We start from the raw sequence: 16,452 nt of genomic DNA on the forward strand, positions 1-16,452 counted from the left end.
CCCCCCTCTATAAATATACAAGTAATTAATTATCTCTGTTGATACACAATGAGTGAGTTGGGCCGATAAAATTTTAAGTCAGAGGTCCAGTCCAAAATCCAAACAAGATACTTTAATATTTAACATTCCAATTAAGGTTTAGCATTTTGGCGATAAGTTATCGTTAACCTTTTTCTTTATATTCTTTAAAGAGATTGTGAGTTTGTAGTCTAATCATAGATTAGGCATAGAGAACTAACTCTATCTGATACAAAAGATTAGACATCTGAACCAACTCTTCTAAAGAAACGGACCCAATAGGTCAACGCAAGTCCACATTAGGGCTCGCGGTCTCATGTTGTGGGGTTTACGACTCCATCACTTCAATGCAGTGGTGAGAATTTTTTATTTACATGTTTTGATAAATATAAGCTAAGATCACAGTTAACTGCTTAAACTTCTCCAACTCCATCTAATCCAACACAACAAATGATGCGGTTTGGTTTGGTTGTTGGGCCATATCTTTTGCCATATGAGCCCATAGCTCTCTCTTTGTTTGATACCCACATAACATTTCCTATGGAAATGAATGCAAGATAACCAAACTAAAACAATTAGATGAGTATAACAAGATAAAGAACATTTCCTTTTGAGCTAAGCCCGTGCTATTTATTTATTTAAAAACCTCTAATTTAATGTGTGTTTGATTGCTGAAAAATAAAATTAAATAAAGTGATTGACTTCAGTAAAATGACTCTTATTCGAAGGAATTCTAAATGAAAAGGTTAAGCTATTTTTAATAGGTAAGAAAGTTAATTCTTTAATTTAGTTTCTAGAGCGGACATAAAAAATAAATAACTATTTTAATTTTTAAAACTTTTTAGTAATCAAACACCCTATCCTGTTATTCTATGTAATCATGCTTAATGAGCATAGTCTTTCTCTTAAAAATCCACACATTCAATCTCTCTTTCTCTCTATATTAGAACTACTCTAAGTTAGATAAATGGATTCATTCATTCTATCTCTATATCTCTCTCTTGCACAAACACATTGTCTGGCCATTAGACAACTCTAGTTATAGCTAGTACGTACGCAGATGAGCTATAAATACTATCTTCCTCATCTTTAAATTAAAGAGAGCAATAATACAACCTAAAAACCATCACTGACCCTTTGAAAGCTGAAGCTCATAAAAGCCCACACAAATCTAGCCGAAGATTTCTCTCTCTCTCTCTCTCTCACACACACACACACATCATTATATCAAAAAACTACTCTCTTTTTTTCATTTCAAAGTCGGTGTCGTCTACAAACCCCAACTGCAGGAAATTATCTAATGAGGCACTTTGATTGGCAGCTATGATCTTCTAAATGGTTTAGCAACCAATTGAGGACGGCCAAACTTCTTATCTGTAGGAGATCCATGCAGACCAGGCCTGAGGATGATCTCCTCCCGTGCTTCACGTGTTCAAATTGGAATTGTCCTCGATCCAATAATCAACTGGGGAAATGATATCAACGAGTTGGTATGTACTTTTTTTTCTAGACTAAAAAAACATTATCAATAATATTATAAAAACAAATATTTAGTAGTTTGATTCGGTTGTATGATATAAAATAAAATAAGTTGAGGTAATGATTGGCTACCAAAACTCCACTGAATCTTGTCGGTAGGGGCTGCAAACGTGGAGAAAATCCAAATACTCCAACACTCCCTGTTTGCAAAAGGAAAAGATATACATACATATATATATATATATATATAAATACGAGTGCTTTCGTACAAGAGCAAAGTGGATGGCACTCGTAAAGAACCCTTGTAGTGTTTGCGCGTATTCATTGACAACTCTTCCTGACATGAATCATCTCCTGTCACTAAGTGTCACGAGATCAAAGCCTTTGTTTTATTTTCCTTTTTGGATTCGGAGGCTCGTTCTTGGTTGGGCTTCATGTATGTAGGTCCTAGAGAGTGGATCATCGCCTACCTCAGAGAAAATTTACCTTTTATGTCGTGGCCTTTCGAGGAGTTTAAAAATGTCTAATTCGAACTAGCAAGATGACAAAAGTTAAATAAATCATGTAGACTCATGATTTGATTCTTTTATGATCTAATTCTTTTTAGTAGGATGAGCATATTTTATAACCTATGTGTAGTAAAATTTAGATCTTCTGTCTAATCTATGATTAGATATGAGCAGTACTCTCTATCAATAAATAAATATTTTATAAATTGATGTAACAACCACTTCTTTGGAATCACAATCAAATTATTTACTTTGGAAAACCATATGTCACCTCTTCTCTTCTGGTAACTCAATTCTAAGACACACAAGAGTAATAATAAGTGGTTTTGTAGTGTGAAATTTATTAATTTAAATAAAAAAAGGTTTATTTTAATTAAATAAAAGAAGAAGAAGAAGACAATAATTAAGTCACTATAGTATCATAGTACGAAACAAAAAAAAAATGTCATTTAAAGTATAAAATCTTTACCTCCATAAATGGAGTCAAGAATATCTAAAATTGGAGTCGCAGTGAATCGCCTTAAGGTAATGATTAGGTACCTAATAAAAGAAATCCACCGAGTCATGTCGGTAGTGATCGCCTACGTGGGGGAAGAGAGAAGAAGTATTATTTCCGTATTCCAACACACTCCCACTTTGCCAAAACCGATCAAATACGAGACGAGTGCGTCCGTACAAGAGCAAATTGGATGGCACTATAGATCTCTTTATCACACAGTGCATATCTAAGGAAAGACTCTCTCTCTCTCTCTCTCTCTCTCACACACACACACACACACACACACACAAACACAGAGTTTTTCTTCTTCTATTTTTGGGTTGTTATTTTGGCAGGTTGTTCTTGAGAGGGATTATGAGTCCTAATCTTAATGTAAACGTTTGAAAGAGTGAGAATATCATCGCCAAACTATCGATACCACTGGATTTACAGCTTTTAGACTTAATTGCCAAGATTGAGCAAGAACTTAAAATTTAGCCATCATTCCTATCAAATCAATTGATGGTGAATTTGATGTAGCAACCACAACCCCCCAGTATCATATCCTGTCACCACAAAGTCAGAATATCATAATGTAAAAGATAAAAACTGTCTTCTCTAATAGCTAAAAATATTGTATAGTAGTTGATGGTATAAGAACTCTTTTGGTTTTGGATTTGGGAGGAGTGGTTAAAGCATCGATCTCATTCCAGATTAACACTTGAATTTTGAGACAGGAAGTATATTTCCATTTCTGGACCATGTTGAAATTAAATGATCCCCATTCCCCCCCCCCCCCCCCCCCCGCCCACCCAACCAACGTTTGATTGGGTCTGGAAGTACTCCTGCACCTACCTTGCTCTCATTAATTTCCCAGCCAACTGGGCATGTGCGTCTCGATCCGTGCAATTATGGCAATGCTTATTATTTTGATGTCACCTAGTAACGAAATATGAGTCCAATAGACCTAACCCACCCATGAGAACGATATAACTAAAATTCCCCCACATGATCAAATGAGCATAATTAATATTGCAAATGAGAGAGAGATAAGATGAGATAACGAGGGTTACTGCTCTTTTACGACGACATGAGCTCGGAAAGGCCACTGTATAAAGTACAGTTATAGGCGGATTAATGACTAATGACGTAATCTAATTATGTTGAAACTCGCTCCCTCCTCGGATATGTATATATATATTTTTTTCAAAGATATTATAAATAATAAAGGACCTACTGTTTACTTTTAATTATGTTTCAAGTTAGGGGTTTTTCTTAAATACAAAATTGACGCTGCTACAAAATTGATTTATACTTGATCAAACAGAGTGGATCCTAATTAGTAGGAAATGAAATACATGCAGAGGTAGAGTAATTTAGAAACACGGAGGTGATGGATGAGAAAGCTCATCAATATTATCCATTGCATAATATTCCAAGAAATCTAGAAGTTTAGAGATAAATGAAGTAATAAATGCAGATGAGTTTCTACTTGGACAAAGTTTTCCCACGGGGTGCAAAGAATCAACGAACGGCCTCTAACTAAATATTTTTGCTGACCCGCTGTGCTCCACGTGAAAGGAAGAAATTAAGGAGATCTATCTAGGAAGAATAGCTAGTAGCTAAATAATTAAAGTTCAGAAAAAGAGAGTAGTAATCTTTACTTGATGACGGAAATCCTCCAATGGCAGTCTCCATCCTCCTTAACCTCAGTGTCCACTTCGTCAGCGCGTGCATGTCGGCCTTTGTCTGTCTCCCTCATGTGGCCAAATATATCTCCTTCGGGTCAACAGCTAAATGCCACAGCTCAGCTAGCACACAATGCAGCCATTCCATTTCCCCACTTTTATCACGTTTAATTAGCCTCCACGTCGCTTTCTTCCACTGCAGTACACCACCCGTCTCTCCAATGCATTCTTATCCTCCTCCTCCTTCTCCTCCTCTTCCTCTCTCTCTCTCTCTCTCTCTCTCTCTCTCTCTCTCTCTCTCTCGTTATCTTTTTCCTTCTCCTGCTATCTATATATCTATATATATATATCTATATATATATATATATATATATATCTATATATATATCTATATATATATATATATGTATATATATGCCATATATATTTATGTATACCAACCAAAAGTTAAGGCCCATATGGATTGCCTCCAAGACTGGCCGGAGCCGGTCGTCCGCGTCCAATCCTTATCCGAGACCTGCGAGGGAACAATCCCGGTGAGGTACATAAAGCCGTCGACGGAGCGTCCCGCGCTTGGAAATTGCGCAGGGGGTGAGGTTAGCATACCGGTGATCGACCTGTCGGTCGGGGGCGAGGAGACGGTGAAGGCGGTGTCGGAGGTGTGCCGGGAGTGGGGCTTCTTCCAGGTGATCAACCACGGGGTGTGTCCGGAGCTGATGCGGCGGGCGCGGGAGGTGTGGCGAGGATTCTTCCACCAGCCTATGGAGGTGAAGCAACGGTACGCCAACTCCCCGAAGACGTACGAGGGGTACGGCAGCCGCCTCGGGATCGAGAAGGGCGCCATCCTCGACTGGGGGGACTACTACTTCCTCCACGTCCTCCCCAAGTCCCTCAAGAGCCACAACAAGTGGCCCGCTCTACCTCCGTCCTTGAGGTACATTTTTGGTATCTCTCTAATTAGAAGGTTTGTATAACTGATGAATCGAGAAGAAGGCTATTAATTCTGATCATGCTATGCTATGTATGCTATTCTAGGGCGACCACAGATGAGTACAGCCAGCAAGTGATAAAGATGTGCGGGAGACTGATGAAGGTGCTATCTCTAGGCCTCGGACTGGAGCCTGGATGCCTGCAGGACGCGTTCGGCGGCGACGGCGACGACATCGGCGCGTGCATGAGGGTGAATTTTTACCCCAAATGCCCCCGGCCGGACCTCACGCTAGGCCTCTCCTCGCATTCGGACCCCGGCGGCATGACGGTGCTTCTCCCCGACGACCACGTTAAGGGGCTACAAGTCCGGAAGGGCGACGGCTGGGTGACGGTCCAGCCGGTGCCCGACGCCTTCATCATCAATATGGGCGATCAAATTCAGGTGATTAATTAATAATATTGCTTCTTCTAATAGAATATTTCATTATTTGTTCTCCTCTTCATCTTCACTTGATAATAGTTAGAACACTAGTAAAAGTACAAGTATTAGCATGTGATAAGTTGTTGTTAAGAGTGTATATATATATATATATATATATATATATATATTAAAAAAAATTAAATTAGAGCCGACCAACTATTCCTTGTCATGACCAAGGGAGATGCTCTTTAGGACCCCATGGATCCTAGACCAGGTAGGCGATGTAGGGACTAGTGAAAAGGCCCCAACTGTAAGGAGAGGATCAAGGATCAACTATATAAGAACTGTATCTAGGAAGAGGACACATCCAGCTAGCAGTTCTAGATTGCCTGCAGCTACGAACACAATATTTCCCCTGACCCTATCATTGGTTACCAAATATAAGTTTAGATAAGCGCAGCCAATCACGAACTGCCAAATATCAGGTCCAGCAGCAAATACCTTACAGCTCTCCCTCCCGACACGACACATTGGGGCTGCGCGTTTATTGGAGCTCTCAGCCATGGAGTCATCCAACGTTTCCAGGCGACCTCATATTATTATAACCTAAATCCGCAGTAGGGATTATACCACGTAAATACGTAATCTGAGTATTTATTCTCTTTCGCAACTTCTTCTTATTCTTCTTCTCGTGCATGGAATAATACACTCCGAGATATTCAAACATCAAAGAGTTAAGAGATTAAATAAGCTCGAGGAGCATTAATGGCCCCGGAGGACTCACTGTAAGAGAGGAGAATTGAGCTTAAAAAATACTTGTGAGTCTCACGTTGTGGATAACAGGATAAAACAAAGATAATGTGATCATCTTAAACCACAATAAAATTATGGATCGATGTTTGGTGGGGATTCCATTTACCTCAAAATCACGTGGTGATTTGTCCTTTTTCATGTATTCTGCACGACATCACCCACTTGGCCACTAAATAATATATCATGTCAATTCCTTTCTGCTTGGCTAGATATCGTAATAATCATGTGGCCAATTTTGTTGGGTTAATTTGTACAACAGAGGGATATATGTATCTATATATTGTAAAATCCCGATAACTCCTGTTGATCCGATAGTTAGGATAAGCTATAAATTAGTGCAATTATTTTGATAAGGACTAAGTCATTGAGCCGTATCTAGCTTGCCAGGTGTTTACTGATCGTTGAACGGAGGAGGAGTAGTAGTAGTAGTTTATGTTGCATTAGTTACTTAGATAAGATAAGATGAAGTAGGCAAAGTTAATTAGAGTAGATAATTGATGGTACCATGATCAGGTGTTAAGCAATGCGACGTATAGGAGTGTGGAGCATCGTGTGATGGTGAATGCTGAGGAGGAACGCCTCTCGATGGCCTTCTTCTATAACCCGAGAAGTGACTTGCCGTTAGGGCCGCTACCGCAGATGGTGACGCCTGACCGTCCGGCGATCTACCAGCCGATGACCTTCGACGAGTACCGCCTCTACATCCGGAAGAAGGGACCTCGGGGAAAATCTCAGGTTGACTCATTGAAGGTCGGGAGATGATGATTTTTTTTTTTTAAATTATTAATATCTCCTTTTCTCTCTCCTCTCGGAGTAATTGTATCTAATTATTTTTCCAATAGTAAATTATAACTGTAAGTAGTAAGAGTCTTCTGGTTTCTAATTATTTGTCCCAACTCACTAGTGGGGCCAAGTTTTCATCACATACCTCCGAAGAGAGATTTTAAAAAGAATAATAATAAAAAATGATAATTATTATATTTTAAAGATGTACTTAATATAATATTTTAAAAAGTACATATGAAAAAGATTAAATCTTTTTAAAAAAGTATGGTTCACCACTTGGACGGAAAATTTGAAAGGAGGAGTAGCACATGCGCTAAATATGTGGCATGAAGGAATCTGCCGTGTTGATGTGGTCTTTTCAAATTGTTATTAGTATTGTCGGATCCCACCCCCAACCTCCTCCCCCCCCCCCCCCAAAAGCATACGTCATCCATGACGAGATGTGAATGTAAGATAGGGCGATCGCCGTCCGATGAAGATCAAACGGTTTAAAATGTGGTGTGATTTTTATATATATCTGTCAAGCTGTCTCTATCTAAAGCGCGAAAGAGTTGAATAAATGGAGGAGTCCTGTTCCCACGGGAATGTGGATGGGTCTCAGATCACAAGGGACGAACACATTTTAGCGGATCGATTTTGGAATCCGAGACGCTCGTCGCGATCGTCCACCTGCGAGCATGTCAGATAAATCTATGAGCATCTTTGTCTCTACTGCACTCTTTCGTATCGCAGAGGTAATCATTTATTAGTAGATTTGATAATGATCAGACGGTTAAGATCTTTAATTATATAATATAAATATAACAAATTTAAAAGATATAATCCGTTCAATAGATAATAATAATAATAATTTTTTATAATTATATTATCTTAATAATTTATTAAGTAAAAGACATATATAAATATATATATATTCTTAACTACGAGTATTGTATATATATCTTAACGTAATAAGGGTACTGATATTTTTTATAATTGACTTAATGAAAGTTTAATTAAATTTTATATATTTTAATTTTTTTATTGTTTATATATATTTCTTATTAGTTTTTTAAAATAATGTGTAATTTAAAAATTAAACACACGTAATTAAATCTTAGTCAACCGGTACTGGGTGTAAAAACTAACTATTATAACCGTTAAATTAAGATTATAAATTTTAGAGAGGTATCAAAGAATTTGGCTTATCTTAATTGATATCTTTGTTTAGATGATTGTGTTAACTGATATTGAGTTAGATTAGTTACCTACAAAAGCTTCAAAAAATAAAGCAGTGGAATGGAAAAGTAGATAAATAAACACGAAAGAGAAAGTGGCACGTTCATTGTAATTAAAGGTGAAAGCGTCTACAACCAATATTCTATAAAATTCCTGACTAAATCGAAACTAGACAATAGAGATGTTAGTCAAAGAGAAGCTATAAATCTAGATGGCTGGTTGAATAATCCATAACCTGTTGCAATTAGGGTCATACAATACAGCAGCAGCCCAAATTAAATACTCCAGGCATTGGAATGAACTAAATCATTGATACAAATATGGAGAAATAGTTTTTTTCGACTGACTTGGTCAGAGACAAGTTTAAACAATACACCTCGAAAAGAAAAGAAGAAAAAAAGGACAAGGCTTTACCTATAATTTAGTCCAAAATAAAGCATGGCTGATACACATGTCGAGAAAAAAAAAAAAAAAAAAAAAAACTAGTCCTCTTGAAGCTGAAATATGGATCACAGAATTTTCCTGCACAACACTACAAGTCAACTTTGAAGACAAAACATTAAGAGGCAAACAGCCACCACCTATCTGCTACAGTTAATAGATCAAGAGCAAAGCCTCAGCAAGGCCCATCAGTCGCCCCTAAAAGTTTCTGATTTCCCTACGGCCTTCCTTTCTTTGAACTGCAGCTTGGGCACTTGTATTGCTTTATGCTTTCAGCTTTTGCAGGAGTTATCTTCACGCATTTTCCATGGAACCACCTTTCACATACATCACACCCAATCCAAAACTCATCTGCATTGTAGTTGCCACCACATGTTCCACAAAGGGTTTCACTGTGCTCATCATCATCTTCGCCAAACCCTTCATCAGCTGCCTTTGAATTGTTTTTTATCTGCCCGTCACTTGATCTCTGGACAAAAGAATGAAAGGAAAATGTGTCATGCTAAGCTCAGGGAGGACTTATTAAAGCATTTGATTTGTCACCTTAGTTGACAGTTTAGATTTACTTCCGCTATCTACGCCAGACTTGTCTTTTGGTTGCCTTCTATCTGCTACCACCTCAAAAACAGTAGGAAGTTCATTGATCATGCTGAACAAACGTTTCCTGTTGGTTTGAAAAAGTTAATGCATAAACAGTTGCAATAAGAATAATAGCAAAGCTCATTTTATATTCGAATTGGCATGTGCAGCATATGCCAATAAATACTGCCAAGTGCCAACCTCTGTAAATTCATATTTGACGAACTATAGGCTTCTATTTCTATAGTACATATGGGCTCTGAACTATTAGAAATATTTTCACCAAAAATTTGAAATGAATTAATTGAAGCTCATTAGGTCAAATATCAATATGTACTTGTAAAATATTTGTCAGGCTTGGTAGGTGAAATTGATGACATAAGACAGGTCTGTGAGTGTTAAATAATATAATTGAGGCAACAGACCAGGGTCTACACAGGTGATGTTTCTACTCTAAAATCCAACAACTTGTACTATTTCAGGACGTTCATCTTATCCCAAATCTTTCACTAAAAATGGCATCAGAAGATATCTGAGGAATTTGCAGCCCACACTAGCAGAAGCAAGCAGGAATTGCCAAATCATCACTCAGTCATGGTGCAGATACTGTTCTATTCAGCCTAACCAGCATGTGCCACAACAGAAAGCCCCTAATATCAATGGGGGCAACAATGTCATGAAGTGCTAAAACGATCTTAAAGGATATCTATGATTGCCTCAGGACTTGCAATTAATTGTTTTGACCAACTATCCTGTCCTAAAACATTAACATACCCACTTAGTCTAAACGAGTAGAGTTACATTTACTCATTTCCCAGTAGCACAAATCATATCTCTCTCTTTTTAATAAAGGTACAAAATTTATTTAACTTATACAGTCTAGGACAAAAACCATAGAGGCATTGTGTCATTCGTAGACAAAGCCATCAACTCAATTGACGCGATAAATGATATAAATAATTATCAGTCCCAAAGTTTGTTTTCATCTACAGTCGTTAGCAAACCCCACCTTGTTTTCATCTACAGTCATTAGCAAACCCCCCCCCCCCCCCCCCCCCCCCCCCCCCAACCAAAAAAAAAAACCACCAATTAAAGTTCAAGTTATTCCATTTTCGAATCAAAATCATACTTTTACCTTGCAGATAATTGATTCAAACAAAAATATTAATGGTTCTTATTTTCCTGTCTGACGGCCTGAACTGATGGGCAACATGACAGTTTAGACAATACAAGCTGTATGAGTGAAGTAAAGGTTTAAGTGCCAAGCAATCAGACTTCTAGTATGCAGATGCAAATAGTGCTTTCCCTGGCCAACCTGGCTGACTTACCTAGTAAGAAAGAACTAAAAAGTAACGAAGAAAAGCAATTCCACAATTCCATGATAGGGAACTGATATATCAATAATATAAAAAATTCAAGGATGAAAGAGCACTTCAAGGAACAATGGTCAAGTTATAATCATATTAGAACCATCAGCCTTCATCAATGCATAAAGAATACTTGTGTGATGCATGATAGGCATTTATAAATCTCGACTTGGTATAATAGGCCTTGGATTAAAGACTAAGTTAATTCGGATGTTGAAAGCTAATCATCATAATGTGCAAAATTAGTAGCATTCTGATGCCCCTGTGCCCCTATTAAGCATCACGGATTAGCATGCCGACATGCCAAATAGACTAACAGGCTTAAAAATTGTGTGAGACAACATACAGAGTTGATATTCCCAATATAGGTCTGCAATATGATAATTGCATAAAAATCGAAACAGGACTGAAATGGCTGGTTTCAAAATAAGAGATTGTATCAGATCAGTATAGGACTTAAGTGGAACATGCTGATACATGGACCACCATGGTCAGCACCCAAAACGCCAAAATAAAGAAGAAAAAGAAATGGTATCAAAGCATCACAAACACAACAGGAGCACAAGATCGACTGCAGGTCATCATGAAATACAAGCACTAAAGTTTAATGACACTAATAGAAGCTAAACACATAAATGGGTGTTATATGTTTTTTCTTTTTCTTTTTGTTAATATGTTGTTGAAAAAGGGAAGGCACAAAATTACCTAGAAAACTGTCAACAATCTATTTGATCAGGTGAAAGCATATTTCTCTTTGTCAGTTCATGAAACAAAAAAGAATTGTCAGCTCTCAATATGGCTCACGAATTGAATTGCAATAATCACAGAATCCATAAGCTTGTCACAGTGAACTCTTTTAAGGAGACTAATCTAACCAATTCTGTCCCTAACCAGCCCTATCCGTGTGAATTATCTAGAATCAATAATGCTCTGTAACATTAACATTTCTAGTCACCAGTTTTCCTGTCTCAGTAGCATCTTCTCATTTACAACAAGCACCAAGATAGAAATATTCAGAGAAGAAGAATATCCGTTCACTTTTGATGCCAAATAACAAGTCTGGTTAGGCAGTTAGGCCTATGGTAGTAACCTTAGGAACATACAAGAGGTCTACAAGGAATATTTGAAGCCTTAAAATTAAAAGTTCATGATAATGATTGTCCAATTATCAGAATTTCAAGTGAAACTATTTATATAGGAAAATTGCAAACAATTGTAGTGAGAAGCTTTCCTATCTGTCTCTGACCACCCACTGGTTGAACCTTATCTTAGATTTAAAAAGTTAGGATAGGATTGGTGCATCTTGAAATATTACATGATCCTTCATGTTTGGAACTCTTTCCAATCAAAAAAATAATTTCACAAGGAATATATCATGTAAAGGTTGGAAAAAAAAATCCTAATTAAAGCCTTTGGCACCTGAATATTTTTCGTCCTTTTTTACCACTAAATAACAAGAAGAAATGAGCCAGTATGAACTGTTCAAGTCAAACAAGCATGTTGACAATGTGATTTGAAGCCAAGTAGTCAGTACTACTAATTAGAAGGATGTAATGGACCAAAGATTGCCTTATTGCAGGTCTGCAACAAGACTTGTCCTAATAACTATACTCACGTTTTGTCAAACTATGACTGTCAAACTACGAGTATCAAACTAGAATGCGTCTGGCCATAGGCATGTGCAAGTTTGTCACTTTGTCAGGGGTACTGGTCAACATTCAATAACCCTCATAAGGTCATCCCCATGCTGCTGCTGGTTAATGTTAGCACAGTATGAACTGAAAGGAATGGAATGGCAAGGCTAACCATATAATAGGCCACGATATAAAAGAAAAGCACATAAACCAAGGATTAGCATGTCAATGTAGGAAGTAGTATCAATCTTTCTAGCTGAAGTAATATAAGATCATTCAACATACAAATCAGTAAGGTAAATAACACCAGGAAATATTAGGTTGATCAAGTATATCAATGTAGTGAATTCAATTCTACGAACAGTCATATTTGTTCTACAGTTCCTAACAAAGAAATCGTATAAATGCACATACCACCAAATTAACAAAATTGCCTCTTCCTATACTCTATAAATGTTCTGTTAACAGTTAAAACATTATATTTCACTAGCACAAGTTAAGCATAACGAGAAGTAGAGATAAAGCAACAGTAATAAGTAAAGGAAAAGTAAGCATCCTGGACACTGAAACTGGTGAACAGTACTTTGCACAAGATCTTATGAACAACAAGTAAAGCACCATATAATTGCATTAGAAGATGCTACTCATGTGCTTATCGGCATAGAGACTTGAACTCAGCATAATAACTCATGCCAAAACTTGTCTCCCTCAAGGTATGCATTGAGAAGATAGTTAACTAATTCCCACTCCCAAAATTGCCGAAACTTAGAAATTCCAACTTGCTTAGATTTAATTCCCAAACACCACAGATTATTGGATCTTCTTAGGAAGACCTAATATTTTCGTAGTTGTTCCAGGATGTAGTCACCTATCTCCTGCATCCTCCTCTTAGGGGTTTTGCCCATTTAAAAATTATCATTTTCCTTGCATTGATTGTTGCCCATTGCAGCACTAAGTCTTCCGGTTTAATAACATAGACCACAATTCAAATAAGGTCCTTCTAATGAAACTTATGTAAGTTCTCAGACTCAATAAAATATGGGAACAAAGTGATATATTTCTGGTGCACTCTTCTGTAAATATGTTCATGGACACATACTGAACCAGTGACTAAAACTTCATTATCCGAATCACCTTTTGGAAGGGTAAAATAGAAACTGCAAACAACCACTTAATAATGTAGCATAAGTCATACAAGTTACAAACACTATCTAGTAACTCATGATCTAACAGGAAAAAGATTGTAGCCTACATTTAGGAAAAGCTATGTCACCAAGTTTCATGACCAATAAGAACTATCAATTAACACAATACAATGCACCTCTTCCCAAAAGACTGAAAGGACCACATACTCCTTTTTCCGATTAAATTCTAATTAATTTTTTAAAGCAGTAAAACAAACTTCCTTGAACTAGGTTTGTGACTTTGTTGAAAGAATAATTACCTTTTAAGAGAATGTCAATAAATTCCACAATCCATTTTTCTGATGCTTGATTGATTTTAACAACTATATAATTGTAGAACTAAAAGAAAAGGAGGAATTGTAAGAATTTTTTTCTTCTATATTGCGATCACTCTAATAAATCTCCCTCCTCTTGCTCATGTAGTTGTAAATAGAATTTGTCAAGATTTACTTCCTAAGTGAACAAAAGTGTCTATCCAAAGATACGTTACGCCAAAGAAAATCTGAGTTTGAGGAACCAAAATGATGACATGAGGTATAATCATAGTCCAATAATCAAGAACAATGAAACATAAGCTCATTGAAGCATGTAATCTAAGATAACATTAGTCCTTTATCAGTAACTTCTAGATTTCCTAGAACAAGTTATGTAATCATAGTCTGATGCTCTAGAAGAGGTTATACCCCATTAGAAATGATATGCAACCAATTAATCGTAAAGGCATTCCTCTAACAACATTAAAAATGGTTAGAAAAATTCAACATCAAATAAACTTGGCTTATAAATGCATCTCTAGAATCTTCAATAAACTTGACCTACCATAAGGAAAACAGGGCAATATTTATATATATGTTCCCAATTGGGGGAATCTTGCCCCTCCATAAAGCAGCACAAGCCATCAACATTTCTAGCCAATAGAACATGACTCCTAATGAATAATAATTTTCTAAGCACCACATACTACCTGAATTATACAATGTACCTCAACAGAAAAACAACAAAGATATCCTCCTCATGTTTCACGTCCACACCAAACATTACATTCACCCCTACAGAGTACTATAAACATGGATATAATCTAGACAAGAGAAAAGATACTACTTTAATTGAGGGGGGTCTTTGCCCCTAATATTCATTTAATCAAAAAACAAATGAAGCATACTCCCAAGAATGTAGCACCCTGAAAACAATTAGAATATGCAAAATTCATCCCTCACCAAGATCCAACAACATGATCAGAAACTTCTCGTCATTGCACAAAATTTTCATTTGTTATCTTTCTACACATGCATTGAAGATCAGACATTCAACTTTCTAAAATTCCACTATCATTACCAAAATAAATTATGAGAACACTAAAACAAAGTGAAAAATTGATCAACAAAATGTAATGGCAGTATTTCTACATGCTATAATTCAATGTTAATAACTAAATCCTAAAAATTATCCCAAGAAAGATGAAGTCGCTAATCTTGTTAGTGACATTCACTTGTGTTGAAGTTCCTAACGAGTAACAACAAGCTAAAATGTGGTACAAAAATACAACTCCCTGTCAGAAATTTGAGAAAACCTATGGCCACAGTTCAACAACATAATTGCACACAAACTAAATCTTCGACATAATTTGTGAAGTAGACGTGACCAACCATAGGTTTTCCTTTTTGCATCAGATTTAGATTGTGTTGAAGAAAGTTTGTCCCTCTAGTAAACTGTATATACAATCTTGGCGATGTAAGGTTGAAGAGCCAAAACCACCTCCTAATTACTTTGTTCCCCTAATCCATGAAAGTTAAGAAGTTCTTCTACAATCTCAGCAACGTCTACATAGTCAAAATCATGTTCTAATTCTCTTTGCATCAGTTGGTCATAGTAAGTTAAAAACACAATAAGTCTAGCTTCCTACAGTTGACATTCTCTAATTAACTTAAAAAAACTACTGTACTTGATGAAGCAAATACATCAACAGAAAATCTTGTGTAGAGAGGTACCAAACAAAAGAAAGTTGGATACCTGTCGTTTCGGTTAAGTCGAGCCCCGAAATAGAATGCGACGGAGAGAAGCCACGAATCACTATGCACAGCCACCAGGGAGAGCCAGTCCTTACGGTTCATCCCATCCCTCGCAAAATTGATCCCAAGAGCCGGCTCTGGAAGCTCCGGCGGAACCTCCTCCGCCGGCAAGGTCACCTCCCACGACTCGTCCGGGTGGCCGTACAAGCAAAGATTTTCCTTCTCTGTTCCAACGCAATCCCAACCGCAAAAAAGACCAAAATATCAGTCGTTAAAACATCATAAAGAACCAAAATGACTAGCAATTCAAGGTATCAAGAAGCATATGAAGTCGGATCTGGAAACCTGGATCGCACTGCGCGTAAAACTCATCCACATCTGCCGTAGCGAAAGAGAGGAGGCATTAGAGAAGTCAGAAATGTCGCAAGCAAAAGAGAGGTAGGGTTTGGAGGAGACCGTGGGTTAGGGCTCGCGCGATGCCGGCACGACGGCTGCTGAAATCTTTGAAGATTTCCTCGACGGTGCGTGGAGTTGCGGCCATCGAACCCGCTTCCATGGCGAAGAAGACGAGATCGGAGGATGAGGAAGGAGAAGGAAGGAGTGATCCGCCGTTACGAAAGCAACAATGAACAAGACGGAGATGCAAATAGAAGAGAAACGCATGCAGCGTTGTGCTCGCGAGAGCGGAGCTTGAGATCGGTATAAGAAGGGGAACTAAAATTATTTGGAATCCGAAAGGGAAAAATAGTACGGTAATTTACTATATTACCAATTGGTCTTTTTATCTTTTTAGACACCCATAATTGTACCCATAATTATTTGTTGCATCGCAACTGAATGAAGGGGTGGGGGCCAAGGGCTTTTGCTTTACTTTCCTGGGTCTTATTTTGTTTCGGTG

General features: G+C 37.4%; 2 protein-coding genes across 2 annotated transcripts; one reads left to right on the forward strand and one right to left on the reverse strand.

Annotated features, from left to right (window-relative positions):
* The first annotated feature begins 4,502 nt into the window (after nt 1-4,502).
* LOC140765714 (jasmonate-induced oxygenase 2-like) lies at nt 4,503-7,194 on the forward strand. The gene is made up of 3 exons (XM_073104928.1): nt 4,503-5,106; nt 5,208-5,544; nt 6,850-7,194. The coding sequence occupies exons 1-3, from the start codon at nt 4,577-4,579 to the stop codon at nt 7,096-7,098; spliced, it is 1,116 nt and encodes a 371-aa protein (XP_072961029.1). The 5' UTR covers nt 4,503-4,576; the 3' UTR covers nt 7,099-7,194.
* A 1,467-nt stretch (nt 7,195-8,661) lies between these two features.
* On the reverse strand, nt 8,662-16,146 carry LOC140764386 (PHD finger protein ALFIN-LIKE 1-like). The gene is made up of 5 exons (XM_073102940.1): nt 16,011-16,146; nt 15,900-15,932; nt 15,556-15,778; nt 9,325-9,445; nt 8,662-9,250 (listed from the first exon to the last, which is right to left on the reverse strand). Exons 1-5 carry the CDS (start codon nt 16,108-16,110, stop codon nt 8,999-9,001), a joined length of 729 nt encoding a protein of 242 aa, XP_072959041.1. The 5' UTR covers nt 16,111-16,146; the 3' UTR covers nt 8,662-8,998.
* Nucleotides 16,147-16,452: the final 306 nt, after the last annotated feature.

Source organism: Typha angustifolia, chromosome 8 (genome assembly GCF_048772165.1).
Source record: "Typha angustifolia cultivar Huaian chromosome 8, ASM4877216v1, whole genome shotgun sequence".
Classification (NCBI taxonomy): Eukaryota; Viridiplantae; Streptophyta; class Magnoliopsida; order Poales; family Typhaceae; genus Typha; species Typha angustifolia.